The 20930-nt window shown below is 41.3% G+C and overlaps 3 protein-coding genes across 3 annotated transcripts in view; all 3 read left to right on the plus strand.

The window, feature by feature from the left end:
* Positions 1–5454, plus strand: part of LOC119721557 (titin-like) — a gene marked incomplete at its 3' end in the record, with an annotated part of 46910 nt that extends 41456 nt beyond the window's left edge. The window contains exons 55-62 of the mRNA XM_038191638.1: positions 232–534; positions 860–1162; positions 1483–1785; positions 2859–3161; positions 3472–3774; positions 4044–4346; positions 4684–4986; positions 5297–5454. Coding sequence (XP_038047566.1) covers positions 232–534; positions 860–1162; positions 1483–1785; positions 2859–3161; positions 3472–3774; positions 4044–4346; positions 4684–4986; positions 5297–5454 — 2279 coding nt within the window. The remainder of the gene's footprint in view (positions 1–231; positions 535–859; positions 1163–1482; positions 1786–2858; positions 3162–3471; positions 3775–4043; positions 4347–4683; positions 4987–5296) is intronic.
* A 5-nt stretch (positions 5455–5459) lies between these two features.
* Positions 5460–18976, plus strand: LOC119721558 (titin-like). The gene is made up of 19 exons (XM_038191639.1): positions 5460–5599; positions 6508–6810; positions 7136–7438; positions 7704–8006; positions 8346–8648; positions 9427–9729; positions 10183–10485; positions 10932–11234; positions 11588–11893; positions 12330–12632; positions 13052–13354; positions 13803–14105; positions 14683–14985; positions 15219–15521; positions 16138–16440; positions 16783–17373; positions 17758–18054; positions 18254–18844; positions 18966–18976. The coding sequence occupies exons 8-19, from the start codon at positions 10985–10987 to the stop codon at positions 18974–18976; spliced, it is 3864 nt and encodes a 1287-aa protein (XP_038047567.1). The 5' UTR covers positions 5460–5599; positions 6508–6810; positions 7136–7438; positions 7704–8006; positions 8346–8648; positions 9427–9729; positions 10183–10485; positions 10932–10984.
* Positions 18977–19090: 114 nt separating this feature from the next.
* The window catches only part of LOC119721559 (titin-like), a 38877-nt gene continuing 37037 nt past the window's right edge, over positions 19091–20930 (plus strand). Inside the window, exons 1-3 of the mRNA XM_038191640.1 lie at positions 19091–19377; positions 19584–20174; positions 20432–20725. Coding sequence (XP_038047568.1) covers positions 19134–19377; positions 19584–20174; positions 20432–20725 — 1129 coding nt within the window. The 5' untranslated portion in view covers positions 19091–19133. The remainder of the gene's footprint in view (positions 19378–19583; positions 20175–20431; positions 20726–20930) is intronic.

The following is a 20930-nucleotide window of genomic DNA, read 5'->3' on the forward strand; positions in this document are numbered from 1 at the left end:
TCTGGTTTTTCTCAGAACCATTTCTCTTTTGGAGTTATTATTTAGAGTGACTTCATCTTAATGTTTCTAAGAACTGGAGATGTAGGCACAAGTGAACACCAGTGGTTCTTCAAAGAACTATTTATCTTTTCGGGTAGTCACTTCATATCATGTATCTTCAAAATTTGCCAAAATTCATTCTGTTATAATGCAGTTCTCTTATTATATTATATAATTATCATCTTTCCCCAGATGTTCCTGGAGCACCTGAGAAGCCAGAAGTCACAGCTGTCGACAGAACACAGATCACCATCTCCTGGTCACCTCCAGAATCCGACGGTGGTAGTGCAATCACTGGCTACATCATTGAGAAGAAGGACACCTCCTCAACAAGATGGACAAAAGCTCACAGACACTCGGTCACCGAGACAACACTGACAGTCAAAGATCTGATTGAAGGCAAGGAGTACGCGTTCCATGTAGCTGCTGTCAACAAGGCTGGAACAGGACAATTCAGTGCTCCATCAGAACCAAGAATCACAAAACCACCATATGGTGAGTTTGTTGCGTAAATTTGCACAGTTTTGAATTTCCTGAATTTTCTACATGGAATGCTCCCGAGTCTTGACTTTGTCATCTTTTAAACCCGTTCATACAATTTTGTTTGGGTAGTGTCATGTCTCTCTGAAGTTTCAAGTGATGTGGCTGTCTCTACAGGAACAATGGTTTTGAAAAGAACCAGAAGTGAAACATAGACTTAACACCTGGCTCTTCTAAGAACCACTTTTGTCTGAGGGAGTGTCACTTCACATTACTTATTCTCAAACTTTTGTCCACAGTGCATTGCTTCTGATTGTATTTATATACTTTCTTTCGACAGATGTTCCAGGTGCACCTGAAAAGCCTGACGTGACAGCAGTCGACAGCACACATATCTCTACCTCCTGGTCACCTCCAGAATCTGACGGCGGTAGTCCAATCACTGGCTACATCATTGAGAAGAAAGAGACCTCCTCAACAAGATGGACAAAAGCTCACAGAGACTCAGTCACAGAGACAAGCTTGACAGTCAAGGATCTGATTGAAGGCAAGGAGTATGAGTTCCATGTAGCTGCTGTCAACAAGGCTGGAACAGGACCATTCAGTGCTCCATCAGAACCAAGAATCACAAAACCACCATATGGTGAGCTTGTTGAATGAATTTGTTAAATTTAATTTACCTAAATTATCTACCTTTAATCCCCCATGGTGTTGACTTTGTTGTCTTATATAAGCCCATTAATACAATCAAATTTGGCAATGTCATGTTCTCTGACATTTTACATGAAGTGGCTCTGTCTAAAGGAGAAATGGTTCTAAGAAGAACCAGAAGTGATACATGGAATTAACAACTAGTTCTTCTAAGAACCCCTTCTCTTTTAGAGAGTGGCACCTCACATTACTTGTTCTCAAACATTTCTGTACCATACATTGTCTCTAATTGCATATAATTGTGTGCAACAGATGTTCCTGGAGCACCTGAGAAGCCTGAAGTGACAGCTGTCGACAGAACACAGATCACCATCTCCTGGTCACCTCCAGAATCTGACGGTGGTAGTCCAATCACTGGCTACATCATTGAGAAGAAAGACACCTCCTCAACAAGATGGACAAAAGCTCATAGAGACTCAGTCTCAAAGACAACACTGACAGTGAAAGATCTGATTGAAGGCAAGGAGTATGAGTTCCGTGTAGCTGCTGTCAACAAGGCTGGAACAGGACCATTCAGTGCTCCATCAGAACCAAGAATCACAAAACCACCATATGGTAGGCTTGATGTCAATGGATGTTGTTGTTTATTTTCTTCAAATCTCTTTCTTGAACAAGAGTCTTCAATTCAGCATCACATTAATCTGTGAATACAAACAACTTGGACAAAGTCTTTCAGATACATCAAATGATGTGGCTGTCTCTCCAAGAAAAATGGTTCTGAGTAGTACCAGAGTGTTGGCCAAGAGTTAACACCTGGTTTTTCTCAGAACCATTTCTATTTTGGAGTTATTATTTAGAGTGACTTCATCTTAATGTTTCTAAGAACTGGAGGTGTAGGCACAAGTGAACACCAGTGGTTCTTCAAAGAACTATTTATCTTTTCGGGTAGTCACTTCATATGATGTATATTTAAAATTTGCCAAAATTCATTCTGTTACAATGCAGTTCTCTTATGTGACCAGGGGAATAGGCTCTTCAAGTTTGAGATGGGAATATACTGTTTTTATTTCTCAGTGGCAGCATGGCAGCTGTGCGCAGCCAGCGCTGTAAAACTTTCTTTAAATCACAAGACTTTTACAACATGTGTGTGTTCTTGTCGGTGGCCAACACAAAACTGAATCAAGCTAATCTAAACCACAGAATGTTGGCCAGTGCCTCACATTCCTGGGCAAACCACACAGGGATCATGAATAAACAGAGCTAATGAGGGGGTGATAAAACAAAGTAACTAGTGTAGAAAAGCTAGAGTCTATCTAATGAATAATAATGAGCTAGAAACAAAGACTCCAGTCTGGACCATGCGGTCAGGCCTCCTGCCTGGAGTTGATTACTTTTCCAGAAACTTGGAATGTGTGGCTGACCCACCCAGGGTTAAAGGACAGATTTTCTCACAATATAACATGTACATAAAACGATGAAGATAATAATAATTTCAATACTTGGAAAATGCGTGAACATGAAAAACAATCCAAAACTTGTGAAAAAAATCCCACGTACCGACTATTGGGGTAAAAAATATTAATAAAACTTTCAAAAGACATCAGAAAAGCAAAGATGCCAAAAAAGATATGATTGAAATATTTCACCGGTTACACTTATTATATTATATAATTATCATCTTTCACCAGATGTTCCTGGAGCACCTGAGAAGCCAAAAGTGACAGCTGTCGACAGAACACAGATCACCATCTCCTGGTCACCTCCAGAATCTGACGGTGGTAGTCCAATCACTGGCTACATCATTGAGAAGAAAGACACCTCCTCAACAAGATGGACAAAAGCTCACAGAGACTCAGTCACTGAGACAACACTGACAGTCAAAGATCTGATTGAAGGCAAGGAGTATGAGTTCCATGTAGCTGCCGTCAACAAGGCTGGCACAGGACCATTCAGCGCTCCGTCAGAACCAAGAATCACAAAACCACCATATGGTAAGTTTGTTACGTACATTTTTAAAAGTTTTGAATTTCCTGAATTGTCTACATTTAATGCTCCAGAGTCTTGACTTTGTCATCTTTTAAACCCGTTTATACAGTTAATTTGGGTAGTGTCATGTCTCTCTGAAGTTTCAATTGAAGTGGCTTTCTTCACTGGATAAATGGTTTTGAAAAGAACCAGAAGCGAAACATAGAGTTAACACCTGGCTCTTCTAAGAACAACTTTTGTCTAAGGGAGTGTCACTTCACATTACTTATTCTCAAACTTGTGTACACGATGTATTTATATACTTTCTTTCGACAGATGTTCCTGGTGCACCTGAAAAGCCTGAAGTGATAGCAGTCGACAAAACACAGATCACCATCTCCTGGTCACCTTCAGAATCTGACGGTGGTAGTCCAATAACTGGCTACATCATTGAGAAGAAAGAGACCTCCTCAACAAGATGGACAAAAGCTCACAGAGACTCAGTCACAGGGACAACCTTGACGGTCAAAGATCTGATTGAAGGCAATGAGTATGAGTTCCGTGTAGCTGCTGTCAACAAGGCTGGAACAGGACCATTCAGTGCTCCATCAGAACCAAGAATCACAAAACCACCATATGGTAAGCTTATTCTCTGAGATATTTTAATTAAAACAAGGGTGATTTTTTATCCATTTAGCAAGATTTTCCTTTAAAAAAAATTTGGCTTGGATGAAATTTCAGGTCCTGTTACGTTAACAGTTTGCATATTTCAATATTTCATGTCAATCCAGTCAGGAAGCAATTTCTGGTACCTCAGTTTATATCTTTTATCTTAAGTAACTTTGCCTTTCAGGGTATCTCTCTTGGCTCCATAATAAACCATTTTTTTACTCAAACTCTTTTAAAAGATGTCCCTGGAGCACCTGAGAAGCCTGAAGTGACAGCTGTCGACCGAACACAGATCACCATCTCCTGGTCACCTCCAGAATCTGACGGTGGTAGTCCAATCACTGGCTACGTCATTGAGAAAAAAGATACCTCCTCAACAAGATGGACAAAAGCTCACAGAGAATCAGTCACCGAGACAACTCTGACAGTCAAAGATCTGATTGAAGGCAAGGAGTATGAATTCCGTGTAGCTGCTGTCAACAAGGCTGGAACAGGACCATTCAGTGCTCCATCGAAGCCAAGAATCACGAAACCACCCTATGGTAAGCTTGCGTAAATGCATGTATCTTGAGTGTCAATTTTGCTTGAATTTTCTACTATGAATCCCCAAGTTGGAAATTTGTTCTTTTTACTCCTGATTTTAAAATCAAATTGGACAAAGTCTCTCGGATAATGAAGTGAAGTTACTTTTGCTAAAAGGGAAATAATTCTTCGAAGTCTTTGAGGTGATACACATAGTTGCTGCTTCCAGTCCTTCTTAGCACCATTTCTGTTTTAGAGAGTGTAACTTCACATGGATCATTCCCAAATTTTGTCCAATTGAAATTTCTGCCATGGAAAGTCTCTAATTACATTTATACAATTAACCTAATTCAACAGATGCTCCTGGAGCTCCTGAGAAGCCTGAAGTGACAGCCGTCGACAAAACACAGATCACCATCTCCTGGTCACCTCCAGAATCTGACGGTGGTAGCCCAATCACTGGCTACATCATTGAGAAGAAAGACACCTCCTCAACAAGATGGACAAAAGCTCACAGAGACTCAGTCACAGAGACAACACTGACAGTGAAAGATCTGATTGAAGGCAAGGAGTATGAGTTCCGTGTAGCTGCTGTCAACAAGGCTGGCACAGGACCATTCAGCGCTCCGTCAGAACCAAGAATCACAAAACCACCATATGGTAAGTTTGTTACATACATTTTTAAAAGTTTTGAATTTCCTGAATTTTCTACATTTAACGCTCCAGAGTCTTGTTTTTTTCATCTTTTAAACCCGTTTATACAGTTAATTTGGGTAGTGTCATGTCTCTCTGAAGTTTCAATTGAAGTGGCTTTCTTTACTGGCAAAATGGTTTTGGAAAGAACCAGAAGCGAAACATAGAGTTAACACCTGGCTCTTCTAAGAACCACTTTTGTCTAAGGGAGTGTCACTTCACAATACTTATTCTCAAACTTTTGTCCACGATGTATTGATATACTTTCTTTCGACAGATGTTCCTGGTGCACCTGAAAAGCCTGAAGTGACAGCAGTCGACAAAACACAGATCACCATCTCCTGGTCACCTCCAGAATCTGACGGTGGTAGTCCAATAACTGGCTACATCATTGAGAAGAAAGAGACCTCCTCAACAAGATGGACAAAAGCGCACAGAGACTCAGTCACAGGGATAACCTTGACAGTCAAAGATCTGATTGAAGGCAATGAGTATGAGTTCCGTGTAGCTGCTGTCAACAAGGCTGGAACAGGACCATTCAGTGCTCCATCAGAACCAAGAATCACAAAACCACCATATGGTAAGCTTATTCTCTGAGATATTTTAATTAAAACAAAGGTGATTTTCTATCCATTAAGCAAGTTTTTCCTTTAAGAAAAAATTGGCTTGGATGAAATTTCAGGTCCTGTTACGTTAACAGTTTGCATATTTCAATATTTCACGTCAATCCAGTCAGGCAGCAATTTCTGGTACCTCAGTTTATATCTTTTATCTTAAGTAACTTTGCCTTTCAGGATAGCTCTCTTGGCTCCATAATAAACCATTTTTTTACTCAAACTCTTTTAAAAGATGTCCCTGGAGCACCTGAGAAGCCTGAAGTGACAGCTGTCGACCGAACACAGATCACCATCTCCTGGTCACCTCCAGAATCTGACGGTGGTAGTCCAATCACTGGCTACGTCATTGAGAAGAAAGATACCTCCTCAACAAGATGGACAAAAGCTCACAGAGAATCAGTCACCGAGACAACACTGACAGTCAAAGATCTGATTGAAGGCAAGGAGTATGAGTTCCATGTTGCTGCTGTCAACAAGGCTGGAACAGGACCATTCAGTGCTCCATCGAAGCCAAGAATCACGAAACCACCCTATGGTAAGCTTGCGTAAATGCATGTATCTTGAGTGTCAATTTGGCTTGATTTTCTACTATGAATCCCCAAGTTGTGAATTTGTTCTTTTTACTCCTGATTACAAAATCAAATTGGACAAAGTCTCTTGGATAATGAAGTGAAGTTACTTTTGCTAAAAGGGAAATAATTCTTCGAAGTCTTTGAGGTGATACACATTGTTGCTGCTTCCAGTCCTTCCTAGCACCATTTCTGTTTTAGAGAGTGTAAGTTCACATGGATCATTCCCAAGTTTTGCCCAATTGTACTCTCTGCCATGGAAAGTCTCTAATTACATTTATACAATTAACCTAATTCAACAGATGCTCCTGGAGCTCCTGAGAAACCTGAAGTGACAGCCGTCGACAAAACACAGATCACCATCTCCTGGTCACCTCCAGAATCTGACGGTGGTAGTCCAATCACTGGCTACATCATTGAGAAGAAAGAGACCTCCTCAACAAGATGGACAAAAGCTCACAGAGACTCAGTCACAGAGACAACACTGACAGTGAAAGATCTGATTGAAGGCAAGGAGTATGAGTTCCGTGTAGCTGCTGTCAACAAGGCTGGCACAGGACCATTCAGCGCTCCGTCAGAACCGAGAATCACAAAACCACCATATGGTAAGTTTGTTACATACATTTTTAAAAGTTTTGAATTTCCTGAATTTTCTACATTTAATGCTCCAGAGTCTTGACTTTGTCATCTTTTAAACCCGTTTATGCAGTTAATTTGGGTAGTGTCATGTCTCTCTGAAGTTTCAATTGAAGTGGCTTTCTTTACTGGAAAAACGGTTTAAGAAAGAACCAGAAGCGAAACATAGAGTTAACACCTGGCTCTTCTGAGAACCACTTTTGTCTAAGGGAGTGTCACTTCACATTACTCATTCTCAAACTTTTGTCCACGATGCATTGCTTCTGATTGTGTTTATATGCTTTCTTTCGACAGATGTTCCTGGTGCACCTGAAAAGCCTGAAGTGACAGCTGTTGACAGAACACAGATCTCCATCTCCTGGTCACCTCCAGAATCTGATGGTGGTAGTCCAATCACCGGCTACATTATTGAGAAGAAAGACACCTCCTCAACAAGATGGACAAAAGCTCACAGAGAGTCGGTCACCGAGACAACACTGACAGTCAAAGATCTGATTGAAGGCAATGAGTATGAGTTCCTTGTAGCTGCTGTCAACAAGGCTGGAACAGGACCATTCAGTGCTCCATCAGAACCAAGAATCACGAAACCACCATATGGTAAGCTTATTCCCTGAGATATTTAAATTTAAAAAACGGTGATTTTCTATCCATTAAGCAAGATTAAGAAAGATTCAGCTTGGATGAAATTTCAGGTCATGTTATGTTTACAGTTTGCATATTTCAATATTTCACGTCAATCCAGTCAGGAAGCAATTTCTGGTACCTCAGTTTATATCTTTTATCTTAAGTAACTTTGCCTTTCAGGACATCACTCTCGACTCCATAATAAACCTTCTTTTTTTTACTTAAACTCTTTGAAAAGATGTCCCTGGAGCACCTGAGAAGCCTGAAGTGACAGCCGTCGACAGAACACAGATCACCATCTCCTGGTCACCTCCAGAATCTGACGGTGGTAGTCCAATCACTGGCTACGTCATTGAGAAGAAAGACACCTCCTCAACAAGGTGGACAAAAGCTCACAGAGAATCAGTCACCGAGACAACACTGACAGTCAAAGATCTGATTGAAGGCAAGGAGTATGAATTCCGTGTAGCTGCTGTCAACAAGGCTGGAACAGGACCATTCAGTGCTCCATCGAAGCCAAGAATCACGAAACCACCCTATGGTAAGCTTGCTGTGTACAAACATGTATGTTGAGTGTCAATTTTGCTTGAATTTTCTACTATGAATCCCCAAGTTGTGAATTTGTTCTTTTTACTCCTGATTACAAAATCAAATTGGACAAAGTCTCTCGGATAATGAAGTGAAATTACTTTTTCTAAAAGGGAAATAATTCTTTGAAGTATTTGAGGTGATACACATAGTTGCTGCTTCCAGTCCTTTTGAGCACCATTTCTGTTTTAGGGAGTGTAACTTTACATGGATCATTCCCAAATTTTGCCCAATTGTACTCTATGTCATGGAAAGTCTCTAATTACATTTATACAATTATCTAATTCAACAGATGCTCCTGGAGCTCCTGAGAAGCCTGAAGTGACAGCCGTCGACAAAACACAGATCTCCATCTCCTGGTCACCTCCAGAATCTGACGGTGGTAGTCCAATCACCGGCTACATTATTGAGAAGAAAGAGACCTCCTCAACAAGATGGACAAAAGCTCACAGAGACTCAGTCACAGAGACAACACTGACAGTGAAAGATCTGATTGAAGGCAAGGAGTATGAGTTCCATGTTGCTGCTGTCAACAAGGCTGGAACAGGACCATTCAGTGCTCCATCAGAACCAAGAATCACAAAACCACCATATGGTAAGCTTGTTGTCTGAACATTTTGATGTTTATTTTGCAAGAAATTTTCTTTCTTTACCCCATGTCTTGACTTAGGCACTTGATAAACCTGTTTATACAATTAACCCTGCGTGAACATGTGAAGTGGCAGTCTCTAACAGAGAAATTTTCTAATAACTACCAGAGGTGTAGTCTGAGTATCACCTGTTATCCATGGAGCCAAGTCTGCTGCATAACGTCTGATACATATGTCAAAGCATGGAATTTTATGCGATTCGCTCCACAGCTAAACGGAGTTGTCTTTGCTTAATCTTGACGTCATATCCTTCCCAAATCAGGACTAAAACTGTGATTGGTCAATTCGAATGCGGTGTTTTGTCATACAAAAACAGCCGCGCACATGTGGCATATCATAATACAGAGCGCGTGACCACAGCCTTTGTTGCTGTGTCTAGAGGGGTATGTTTATCCATGTCTAAACGAGACAGCGGGTGAATGACAGAAGACCTGACATAGAAAGCACCCGCCGATTGGTCATAATCTAGAGGTCAAGATGCGGTTGTCTTGCATAATTAATCAGCGAATCTGTTCAAAAATTATAGACCATGGCTTTCACCATGGTCTATTACAAAGAGTACCAGAGGTGTTGGAACAGTATAAAAACCTGCAGGTTCTTCTCAGAATTAATTCTTTTTGAGAGGTGGTCAGATCATATTTATTGTCCCCAAACCTTTCCAAGTTGTACTTTCCACCATGGAAATTCTTTAATCACATTTATACACTTAACTTTATTCAACAGATGTTCCTGGAGCTCCTGAGAAGCCTGAAGTGACAGCCGTCGACAGAACACAGATCACCATCTCCTGGTCACCTCCAGAATCCGATGGTGGTAGTCCAATCACAGGCTACATCATTGAGAAGAAAGACACCTCCTCAACAAGATGGACAAAAGCTCACAGAGACTCAGTCACTGAGACAACACTGACAGTCAAAGATCTGATTGAAGGCAAGGAGTATGAGTTCCGTGTAGCTGCTGTCAACAAGGCTGGAACAGGACCATTCAGTGCTCCATCAGAACCAAGAATCACAAAACCACCATATGGTGAGCTTGTTATCTGAATATGCCATTTCTGATTTGCCTTAATTCATTTGTCTTGGAATTGTGGACTTATAAAATGGTTTATACCAGAATTTTTGGGGATTTGTGACCGATACATCATTTAGAAGTGACTATCCCAGAAATACAAATGGTTCTAAGAAGAACCAACGATGTTTACACAAAGGTGACACCTCCAGTTTTTCTCAGAAGTAACCTTTGGTTTTTCTCAGAACAATAGCTCTTTTTGCTATACTCAACTCATGTTAGGAGGCTGGTTCCTGAAAACGAACAGAAGTTTCGGCAGAATTAACTGCTCTGGTCAAATTCTTTTTGAAACCTTGTTCTCTTTTAGAGATAGTCACTTAAAATGATATATCCAATAAGAATTTGCCCAAGGTGCACTCTCCACTGTTCATTACCTGTTTAAGCTTTTACACATTTAATGTCTCTAAAAAGATGTACCTGGAGCTCCTGAGAAGCCTGAAGCGACAGCTGTCGACAGAACACAGATCACCATCTCCTGGTCACCTCCAGAATCTGACGGTGGTAGTCCAATCACTGGCTACATCATTGAGAAGAAAGAGACCTCCTCAACAAGATGGACAAAAGCTCACAGAGACTCAGTCACAGAGACAACACTGACAGTCAAAGATCTGATTGAAGGCAAGGAGTATGAGTTCCGTGTAGCTGCTGTCAACAAGGCTGGAACAGGACCATTCAGTGCTCCATCAGAACCAAGAATCACAAAACCACCATATGGTAAGTAATTTTTCTACCAATGATTCTGTTGTGCGTGTAACTTAAACAAACTGCCTCTATGACAGCTGTCCTTAGATCTAAGAGAGTGTTTGGTACTTAATAGCAGGCTGTGTCTCAATTACCTGGCCACAGTTGCTATTATCACATACACCTATTGAAGCAGCTTAATTCATGTCCCATCGAAGCATGTATTACTTCTAACTGTAGCCGAGTAATTCTGACCTAGTCTAATACAAAAATTGTTAATTCAGATCAGGTGACTCACAAACTGTAAATATTCAAATTCAATCTGTTTGGGTCTTCGGTTAAAGTCCCATCTGAGCAAGCTTTTGGTTTATAGTCTTTTTGCTCTCACATTGCTCGGAGTATACAGTGCTTATAGAGTAAAATATCATTAATGGAAGAAAACGAATATTTTAATAAAATCGCTGTTCTTCGTTTTACAGATGTGCCGGGACCACCTGGTAAGCCCGATGTCATTGAAATTGCCAGTACCTCCATGACCTTAACCTGGACAGCCCCTGCGTCAGACGGAGGCAGTCCCATCACCGGATACATCATCGAGAAGAAGGATCGCTTCAGCTCACGTTGGCTGAAAGTCAAAGAGACATCCATCACGGAGACAGTGTATACGGTTGTAGATCTCAAGGAAGGGACCGAGTATGAATTCAGAGTGTCGGCAGAAAACAAGGCTGGTGTTGGGAAACCGAGCGAGGCTTCTGACAAGACAGTTGCCAAACCACCTTATGGTAAGTAAGATAATTCACGACCAAAAAAGAAAGAAAGTGACTTAGATTATCTTGAATAATCAACCTTTGATTTGCATTTAAATTTCTTGTTGAAAATCATGATTAACCACTTTGCCCCGGGATTTTTTTGACATTGATGGGACCAAGGCTTGGGATGGTTTTTCCCAAACCAAATCTCGATTCACTGTTTCAGGCCTTTTGATCTTTTAATGCGTTGACTGCAACACCTCGTCTACCCTCTCCCCTTGAAAAATCTATTGACTTCAACACACCAGCCAACCCCTTTGGAAAATCCCGGACCATCTACTTTGATGTTTTGATTTTTTTGTTTCTCCTCTATTTCATCATACCAGATGCTCCTGGTGCACCAGGTATCCCAGAGATATCCGACGTGGACAGCACCCACATGACACTCACCTGGACCCCACCCACTGACGACGGAGGAGCCGACATCTTAGGTTACATCATTGAGAAGTGTGATGCTGACAGGAAACGATGGGTCAAAGCACACAAGGAGGATATGATAACAGACTTGACATGCACTGTGGCTGACCTAGTAGAAGGAACCAGTTATATGTTCCGGGTTAGCGCTGAGAATATTGCGGGTGTCGGCGAATCTAGCGAGGCTGCTGGTCCTCAGAAAGCTAAGCCACCATATGGTAAGCCATCTATGGAAATAGCATTTTAAATCGAGTTTAAAGGCATTTAGGATCACTTGCTTTTCAAACATTTTGTTAGTTTCCAATAATAACACCACAAAGAAGAACATTCAAAACCTAAGCTGTGAGGTTTTAGCTCAGTGGATATTACAGTTTTTGTGAAACAGTGAAAAACCATGCACAACTTTTTTGTTGGAAAGTCTTACTTTTATACTGTAATGACTTTCTTGAAAATTGAGTCAATGAACAGTTGGGGGAATTAATGTTTAGATAATTCTGACAATATGAACTTTGATCAGTAATTCCATAATGACTGTGAAATTTGTACTTCACAGGCAGAGGATACCCTCTGAAATGTTAAGTTCCACAGGTGACAAGAATTTGCTGTCACATGAAATCGCTGAAAGTTTGTCCTTCAAATCTTATCCTTTCTCAGATGTCCCAGATGCTCCCAACAGTCCAGACGTATCAAACATTGACAAGACCTCTGTCAAAGTCACCTGGAGTCCCCCAGAACACGACGGGGGAGCCAAGATCACGGGATACGTCGTTGAGAGGAGAGATGTTGGCCGAGACCGATGGGTGAAGGCTCATAAGACACCGCTGATGGATACCAGCTTCACAGCTACCGATCTGATTGAGGGCAAGGAGTATGAGTTCAGAGTCAGCGCACAGAACAAGGCTGGCGTGGGCGAACCAAGTGCACCATCTATTGCTATCAAGGCCAAATTGCCTTATGGTAAGTTCAATCAAATTAAAGTATGACTTAAAGTGACTTTCAGTAACTAATAACTTTCCCCAAATCTATCACTTTGAATTGTCAATTGTATAATTAATTTAAATGTTTAGGCTATGTGCTCTTTTCTCTTGGTGGTATGTCTACACTATTTCTTTTTCTCTCATCAAGGTACAGCATTTATACCATTGACTTAGAGTGAAGATGTTGTCAACTTTGAAATTTCAATAGTTATCTGTCAAATTTATAAACTTATTAAATTAACCACATTGAGCTGGAAACTTCAGTTGGCAGAGTACCATTGCAGTAATACAGAGGTCGCAGGTTCCCATTTCGGTCAATTATTTTGTCTAATGTCAAGTTTATACATTTCATTTTTCTTTTCACCAAAAGTCTCAACAAATGCTTTTTTTTGTTTCTAGATGTACCAGATGCTCCGTTAATCCCCAAGATCTCTGATGTCACTGAATCCTCCATGAAGCTGGACTGGACCGCACCCAAATCAGACGGCGGCGATGACATCACCGACTACATCATCGAGAAGAAGGACCGCTTCAGTCCACGATGGACCAAAGCGGCCCAAGTACAAGCCACTGAGACCTCTTGTATTATGGATGGTCTGAAGGAAGGCAATGAGTACCAGTTCAGAGTGATTGCTGCAAACAAGGCTGGTCCAGGGAAGCCCAGTGATTCCTCCAAGCCTACAGTTGCCAAGTCACCGTATGGTAAGTGTTCAGTTGAAGTAATACTTGAATTAACAAACAGCAAGTCGGTTTGAAAAGAAGGATTTTTAATTGGTCAAGAAGATTCTCATTTTGCCCAAGTAAGTATTGATTTTAAGAAAACAAGAAATTTTACAAATTCAAGGCATAAATTTTAGACCTTAAGGGAGTTATTAAATTATGTTCCCCTCAATTAAACTGTCATTCTTATTATGACTTGATTCAAAATGGGTTGAGTTAGAAAACATATGCTGTTTTTAATTCATGCAATTCCACTTGATTCAATTTGTAGAGATATTTAATGGAAAATAATGACTTTGATAACTTCTTTTTCTAATGAGTTAAGTTGACTAGTGATCAAGTAGTTTTGGATTATTTATGTGTATAATTGATATCAAGATTTTGGAATTATGTTTACTAATTAATTAACACTTATCCATTTCTCCATCAGATGTTCCTGGCACTCCAGGCGCACCGGTCGTCTCAGATATTACAGCCACCTCGATGACCCTCAACTGGTCTCCACCTCAGTCTGACGGTGGCACTCCCATCACTGGCTACACCATTGAGCGCAAGGACAAATTTAGCTCCCGCTGGTCTAAAATCACCAAGGAGCCTGTAGCGGAGACCACCTTCAAGGTGACTGACCTGAAGGAAGGGGAGGAGTATCAGTTTAGGGTGACAGCCGAGAACATCCGCGGTCCTGGGAAACCGGGCGATGCTTGTTCATTCGTGAAAGCCAAGCCTCCGTATGGTAAGTGATAATAACTTCTATGGGCAGCCTCGCACTTGTCTAAATATATTCCATTTAGGCATTACTTTAGTATAAGTGTCAATAGAGAAGTTTGATATTATTTTAATAAAAACGACTCTAGCTTGGGCCCCCTTTCTTGTTATCTTGTATTTTAGACTGATCACTATGTATGTGTATTTCCTTTGTAATTTGTGTGTAGTTCTGAATAGAATTGGCTAAATCAAGAAATTTAAACTTCAATCTGGTGTCCTCAGGAGGGCATGTTTTGAAATTTCAAGTTAACTGATTCTTCTCAGAACCACACACAATTCTCAAAAGCGATACATGCACAAGATATTTCAGTAATATCCATCACTGACTCATTGATTCTCCACTATGCAAACTTTCATGTCGCCGTGTCCGTGCAACAAGGTTGTATCTCCTAAAATGGGCCGTACGTGAAACGCGAGTTTCAGAATGTCAAAAGGTCGTATCTCACTTAAAATAACCCGGATGTACACACAAAGTCAATGGAGGTCGAGATACGATGCAACGATGTGTTACATCAGTCATGACAATACGTACCTCTGGTTCACAGATTTGCCAGGCAAGCCATCAGCTCCCAAGGTCACCGATGTAGACAGCAGTCACATGACAGTCACATGGTCACCTCCCGAGTCGGACGGAGGCAGTCCAATCACAGGTTACATTCTTGAGATGAAAGACACAAGCTCCACACGCTGGGCCAAGGTATCAAGAGAAAGCATCAGTGAGACGACGTTCAAGGTCAAAGACTTGAAAGAGGGAACTGAGTACGAGTTCAGAGTGACGGCTGAGAACAAGGCTGGGGCTGGGAAACCAAGCGATGCATCCAAGGCCCAAGTTGCAAAATCGAAATATGGTAAGTGACTGTGAAAGTTTTGATTTTTTTGACAAAAAAGAAATTAAAGCAAGTAAATTACTTATTAATTCAAGTCTGCTTCAATGAATAATTTAAAATGTGTAATTAAACATTCCCTAATTTTTTAAGCCAGATTTTAAAAAGAAAATGACAGTAAAATAAGACTGCATAAATAGTCTGGCACACTGCTTGGAAGAATTTATAACTCTTTATGTCTTTATTTTTACCCCCAGATGTACCAGGTGCCCCAGAGAAGCCCACAGTCTCTGAAATCACAGCCGTTTCCATGACACTCACATGGTCTCCTCCTGACTCCAACGGAGGTAGCCCAATCACAGGCTATGTCTTAGAGAAGCGAGACATCTCAAGCAAACGCTGGCTGAAGGTGTCAACAGAAACCATCACCGAACTGACCTTTGAGGTCACTGGACTGACCCAGGGTTCAAAGTACGAATTCCGAGTCAGCGCCCAGAACAAAGCTGGAACAGGAAAACCAAGCGCTCCTTCAGATGTCAACGAAGCCAAGCCACCTTACGGTACTTCTCTTTAATTTCAAATTTCTTTTTTGTTAATCTCAAGAATTCTTAATGACGCATGAAAGAAAATATGTGCACTTTACTTCAACAAAGCTCAGAAACTTTTGAGCAAAAACAAAGACTGACGACGTGCAGAGTATACTGTCCAAAACCTTGAGTTTCCCCGGTTCTATTCAGAACCTTACAACAGAGATCTGTTACATGGTGCAACCGTAAACTTTATCTTATTGCTATCTTCACCATGCAAACCTTCAAATCATATAAAGACCAAAATGTCAGTTTCTAATATGGAATCAATTCTTGATGCACCTGGTCTGATTCAAACAAGTACCACAGTTTGAAAGTTTGACAGAACTACTGTACCATCCTAATTACCCAAGGTAGCCTTGGCTTTGATTGAACCACATAGTATCTAGAATTGTAAATTTCCTGGGGCCCTAACATAGGCCGCGGACCCCACACCATACAGGTTTTACTTTTTTCATTTTCAGAGACCAATCGTATCCCTGCAGGTTACAGATATGGTTGACATAACCCAGTGTGCTTCACTTTGTAATATGTTTCCTCAAAGCTCACATTCAATGTGGATTTGTTCTCAATTATTTTACTCCTCTAGATGTCCCAGGAGCCCCTGGTAAACCAGAACTCACAAACGACACAGAAACAACCATCCACCTAAAGTGGTCTGCTCCCAAGTCAGATGGTGGCAGCCCCATCACTTCGTACATCATTGAGCAAAAGGAGAGCTTTGCAAGATCCTGGACTCGTGTCCTGGAAACCAAAATGACCAACGTTGAGTGTACGGTCAGCAACCTGAAACAGGGATCTGAGTACCAGTTTAGAGTCAGTGCTGAGAACAAGGCTGGTGTGGGCAGTCCCAGTGAACCTTCGAACCCTATCGTTGCCAAGTTGCCATATGGTAGGTCTCCATTCATGGTTTTCAGAAGCAATTGTTTTCTTCTAAAACATTATACTTTTGCCCCCCTGTTCTCCTAGTCACAGTCAAGGTAGCTTTAATCTGGAGAGTGGGGACTAGAGTTTTAGCTTCAACTCCCTAAAAAACAGTTAGTTTGTTAGAATGTTTTCCAAATTTTTGAAGTTTTATAGAAATGTGCTGTCTTTCAAAATATCTTTTTAACCCCCAGCCCCAGCCCTCCCACCCAAAAAACGAGAAACTTTGCATCTACAATTTGGAATTCTTAAATGTTTGATTTAGTGAAAGATGTTTTGAATGTTTGTCACATTTCTTTCAAATGAACAGATGTTCCTTCACCACCTGAGAATGTCAAACTCTCTCCCGTGTCGCCAACATCCATCCAGCTGACATGGAGTGCACCATCAAATGACGGGGGCTCTCCAATCACTGGTTACTACATCTACCAAAAGGATGCATTCTCCTCAAGATGGAATAAGATTACCTCCGAGATTATTGAGGAAACTTCGTACAAAGTGAAGTCTCTAGCGGACGGCTCTGAAGCTGCGTTCCATGTCACTGCCGTTAACAAGGCTGGGGAGAGTAAGCCAAGCGAGAGTGTGGCTCTCAAGATCCAACCACCAGGAGCTCCAGAAGCTCCAGAGATTGAAAAGATCGACAACAAATTTGCCGTTGTGACCTGGTCAGCTCCAGACAACACAGGTGGTAGTCCCATTACCGGTTATCAGCTTGAGAAACGAGACACTGCCAAGGATCGCTGGGTGAAGGTTACCAGAGGAGCAATCAAGGAGACGACTTTTGAAGTTAAGGATCTTGTCAAGGATGCTGTGTATGAGTTCCGAGTGGCTGCTGAGAATAAAGCAGGCATCGGGGAACCAAGCCAGCCATCTAAGAGAGCTGTTGCCAAGCTGCCTTATGGTAAGATGATACTGTATTTGTGGGTATAATTCAAAAGAAATCAAATGTCAAGGAAGAACTGAAGTATTGTTGGCATTGTGACAAACATCCACATTCTCTAGTTTAGTTTATCTTCCATGAAACACTTAGATGCCTCTGGCTTTCAAAATTAAATTAAAGTTCATAATTGTAAGTCCGTATAAAATTGTGCATTGTTATTTAACCTTAATGGGCATGTATTGGACATCTTGGCGAAAACCTCTCTAGGCACGGTAAGTCCTCTATCTCAAATTGCAGATATTTTTGGTGCCATGTTCTTTTCTTGTTTCACATTCCTTTCAAAACTGGCAGAAAAAAAAAATCACTGACATGCCCATATTTTGTCTCTTTGATCTTCTTTTATAGATGTACCTGATGCTCCAAGCAAACCTGAAATTACATCAGTCAACAAGACTGAAATGACACTGACATGGAACCCTCCCGGCTCTGATGGTGGCTCACCAATTACAAGATACATCTTGGAGAAGAAAGAACCGTTCTCCTCCCGATGGTCGGAAGTCATCAAAGTGACTGAGACTGAATTCAAAGTGACTGGATTGAAGGAAGGGACCGAGTATCAGTTCAGGGTCAGTGCTGAAAACAAAGCTGGTGTTGGAAAACCGAGTGAACCCAGCGAATCCAAAGTGGCCAAATTGCCTTTTGGTAAGTTTTAAAATGAGTTTAAGAAACCCTGTTTATGGATATTCTTTTGTTTCCAAAAAAAATCTGTAATTGTTATGGCTGTTCCTCTAGATTCCTTGAATTATATGTTTTTCTAGTAATCCAACTCCAAACAGAAATAAAACAAAAAACATCAAACAAGTACAAGCAAACCAAATGATCTTTTTTTCTATTTCTACAGATGTGCCAGAATCACCCAAGAATCTGGCTATCACTGACAGCAAACCAACCTCACTCACTCTGAGTTGGTCAGCTCCTGACAGTGACGGAGGATCTCCCGTCACTGGTTACATCATCGAGAGGAAGGATAAATTCAGTAGCCGCTGGACCAGAGTCAATACCGCCTCAATTCAAGAGACTAGCTTCAACGTCACAGGACTCCAGGAAGGAACCGAGTACGAATTCAGAGTGATTGCTGAGAATAAAGCCGGCTCAAGCAAACCCAGCGACTCTGTGGCTTTAAAGATTCAACCACCAGGAGCTCCAGAAGCTCCAGAGATTGAAAAGATCGACAACAAATTTGCCGTCGTGACCTGGTCACCTCCTGACAGCACAGGCGGTAGTCCCATCACCGGTTATCATCTTGAGAGAAGAGACACTGCCAAGGATCGCTGGGTGAAGGTTACCAGAGGAGCAATCAAGGAGACGAAATTTGAAGTTAAGGATCTTGTCAAGGATGCGGAGTATGAGTTCCGAGTGGCTGCTGAGAATAAAGCAGGCATCGGGGAACCCAGCCTGCCATCAAAGAGAGCTGTTGCCAAGCTGCCTTATGGTAAGTTATTTTTATCTGTAGTAATAAATTTTTAGAATATTTCTTGCCTTGAGAATCCATCCTAACCATAGAAATCAGACCAGTTATCTGATATTGCACCTGATTGATAAACAATATAAAGAGTTATACTGAAACTACTGAATGGAGTAATTCTCCGCAAATGTAAGAAAATTATATATCCCCTGAAAGAAATTCCTTAAAATCTGGATTGTGCATCACTTTTGTTTGATAATTAGACGTGCCTGATGCTCCTAGCAAGCCTCAAATAACCTCTGTTGACAAGACCGAAATGACAGTTTCTTGGACTGCACCAGACTCTGATGGTGGCTCACCAATCACCAGATACATTTTGGAGAAGAAGGAACCGTTCTCATCCCGTTGGACTGAAGTCACCAAAGTGACCGACACTGAATTCAAAATAACTGGATTGAAGGAAGGATCTGAGTATCAGTTCAGGATCAGCGCTGAGAACAAAGCTGGTGTGGGTAAACCAAGCCAGCCTAGTGAACCGAAAGTGGCCAAACTGCCGTACGGTAAGTATCTCCTTATTCCCAAATGCTTCTTAAATTCAAAATATGAAACGAAACAATTGATGCACAACAATAGCATGTGAAACAAAATTCAAAGGGATGCAGTGAGTTTAATTTGAATTAAAGATGACATTCTGTCCCATATGCATTAATCGCTTTTATCCTCCTGATTATTCATGTAGCATTTTCAACAATATTTTTTTCTTCAGATGTCCCTGATGCTCCTAGCACTCCTGAGGTCTCAGACATCAAACCAACATCACTCACTCTCACCTGGACTGCTCCAGAACATGACGGTGGATCTCCAATCACAGGATACATCGTGGAGAAGAAAGACAAGTTCAGCTCTCGCTGGACTAAAGTCACCATCACCTCCATACAAGACACAACCTTCAATGTGATTGGTCTTCAAGAAGGCACTGAGTACGAGTTCAGAGTGAGTGCCGAGAACAAAGCTGGAGTTGGTAAACCTAGTAATCCAGCTTCCCTGAAGATCTCGCCACCAAGTGCTCCCGGTAAGCCAGACGTGAGTGAAGTGACTGATAAAGCCGCTACAGTCTCATGGAGTATTCCTGAGTCTGATGGAGGCAGTAAGATCCTCGGATACATCATCGAGAAGTGTGACACCTCAAGAGACCGATGGGTGAGGGTGAATAGGAGCCTTGTGAAGGAGACTACTCTCAGAGTGGAGGAGTTGACAGTAAAGACCAAGTACCAGTTCAGAGTCAGTGCTGAGAACAAGGCTGGAACTGGGCCTGCCAGTGAACCATCAGATGTAGTGGAAGCTAAATTGCCATATGGTATGTCCTGACAAAGTTTTTTTGACAAAATTTACAAAGTTTGCTTTCTTTTATTTATTTAACTTGAGAATTGTGTTTTTATGTTGCTGTTTTGGATTCTTTAAATTCAACTTTCAAGATTAACCAATAAACACGTTTTCTTTAACTGATAATTTTCAATAAGCAAAACCCTGAATTTTGTTAGAAAGTGGAATGTGCACGGGAAATAGTCAAAAATATATTTTCTCATTAATTGGTTATGATTGTTTTTCTTCTAGAAATTCCAATGTCACCAGGCAGACCCTCCATCAGTGACATCACAGCCAACTCCATGACCCTGTCTTGGAGTGCTCCAACATCCGATGGAGGCAGCCCAGTCACGTCTTACATCATCGAGAAGAAGGAGTCATACGGCAAATGGTCCCAGGTTGCCAAGACTGACGAAGAGTCTTACAAAGTGGTCGGTCTGAAGGAAGGTCAGAAGTATGAGTTCAGAGTAGCCGCTGAGAACAAGGCTGGCAGGGGAAGCTTCAGTGAGGCCACAGCTCCAACGGAAGCTAAAGAACCTTATGGTACGTTTGAAGATATTTTTGAGAATTTCCAATTAAGAAATATTTACCTGCTTGAAAGTACTCTTATTCAGGGAAACTGATTGTGTGACAAAACAGTTTACTTGGGTATAAATTTGGTGTACAAATTCAAGAGTCTCAGAAATTCATTTGAGAGAAGAACACCTGAAGAAGGTCACGGCATAGTGACAACATATCCAGTATTCGC

Source organism: Patiria miniata, unplaced genomic scaffold, assembly GCF_015706575.1.
Source record: "Patiria miniata isolate m_02_andy unplaced genomic scaffold, ASM1570657v1 HiC_scaffold_13, whole genome shotgun sequence".
NCBI classification, from domain to species: Eukaryota; Metazoa; Echinodermata; class Asteroidea; order Valvatida; family Asterinidae; genus Patiria; species Patiria miniata.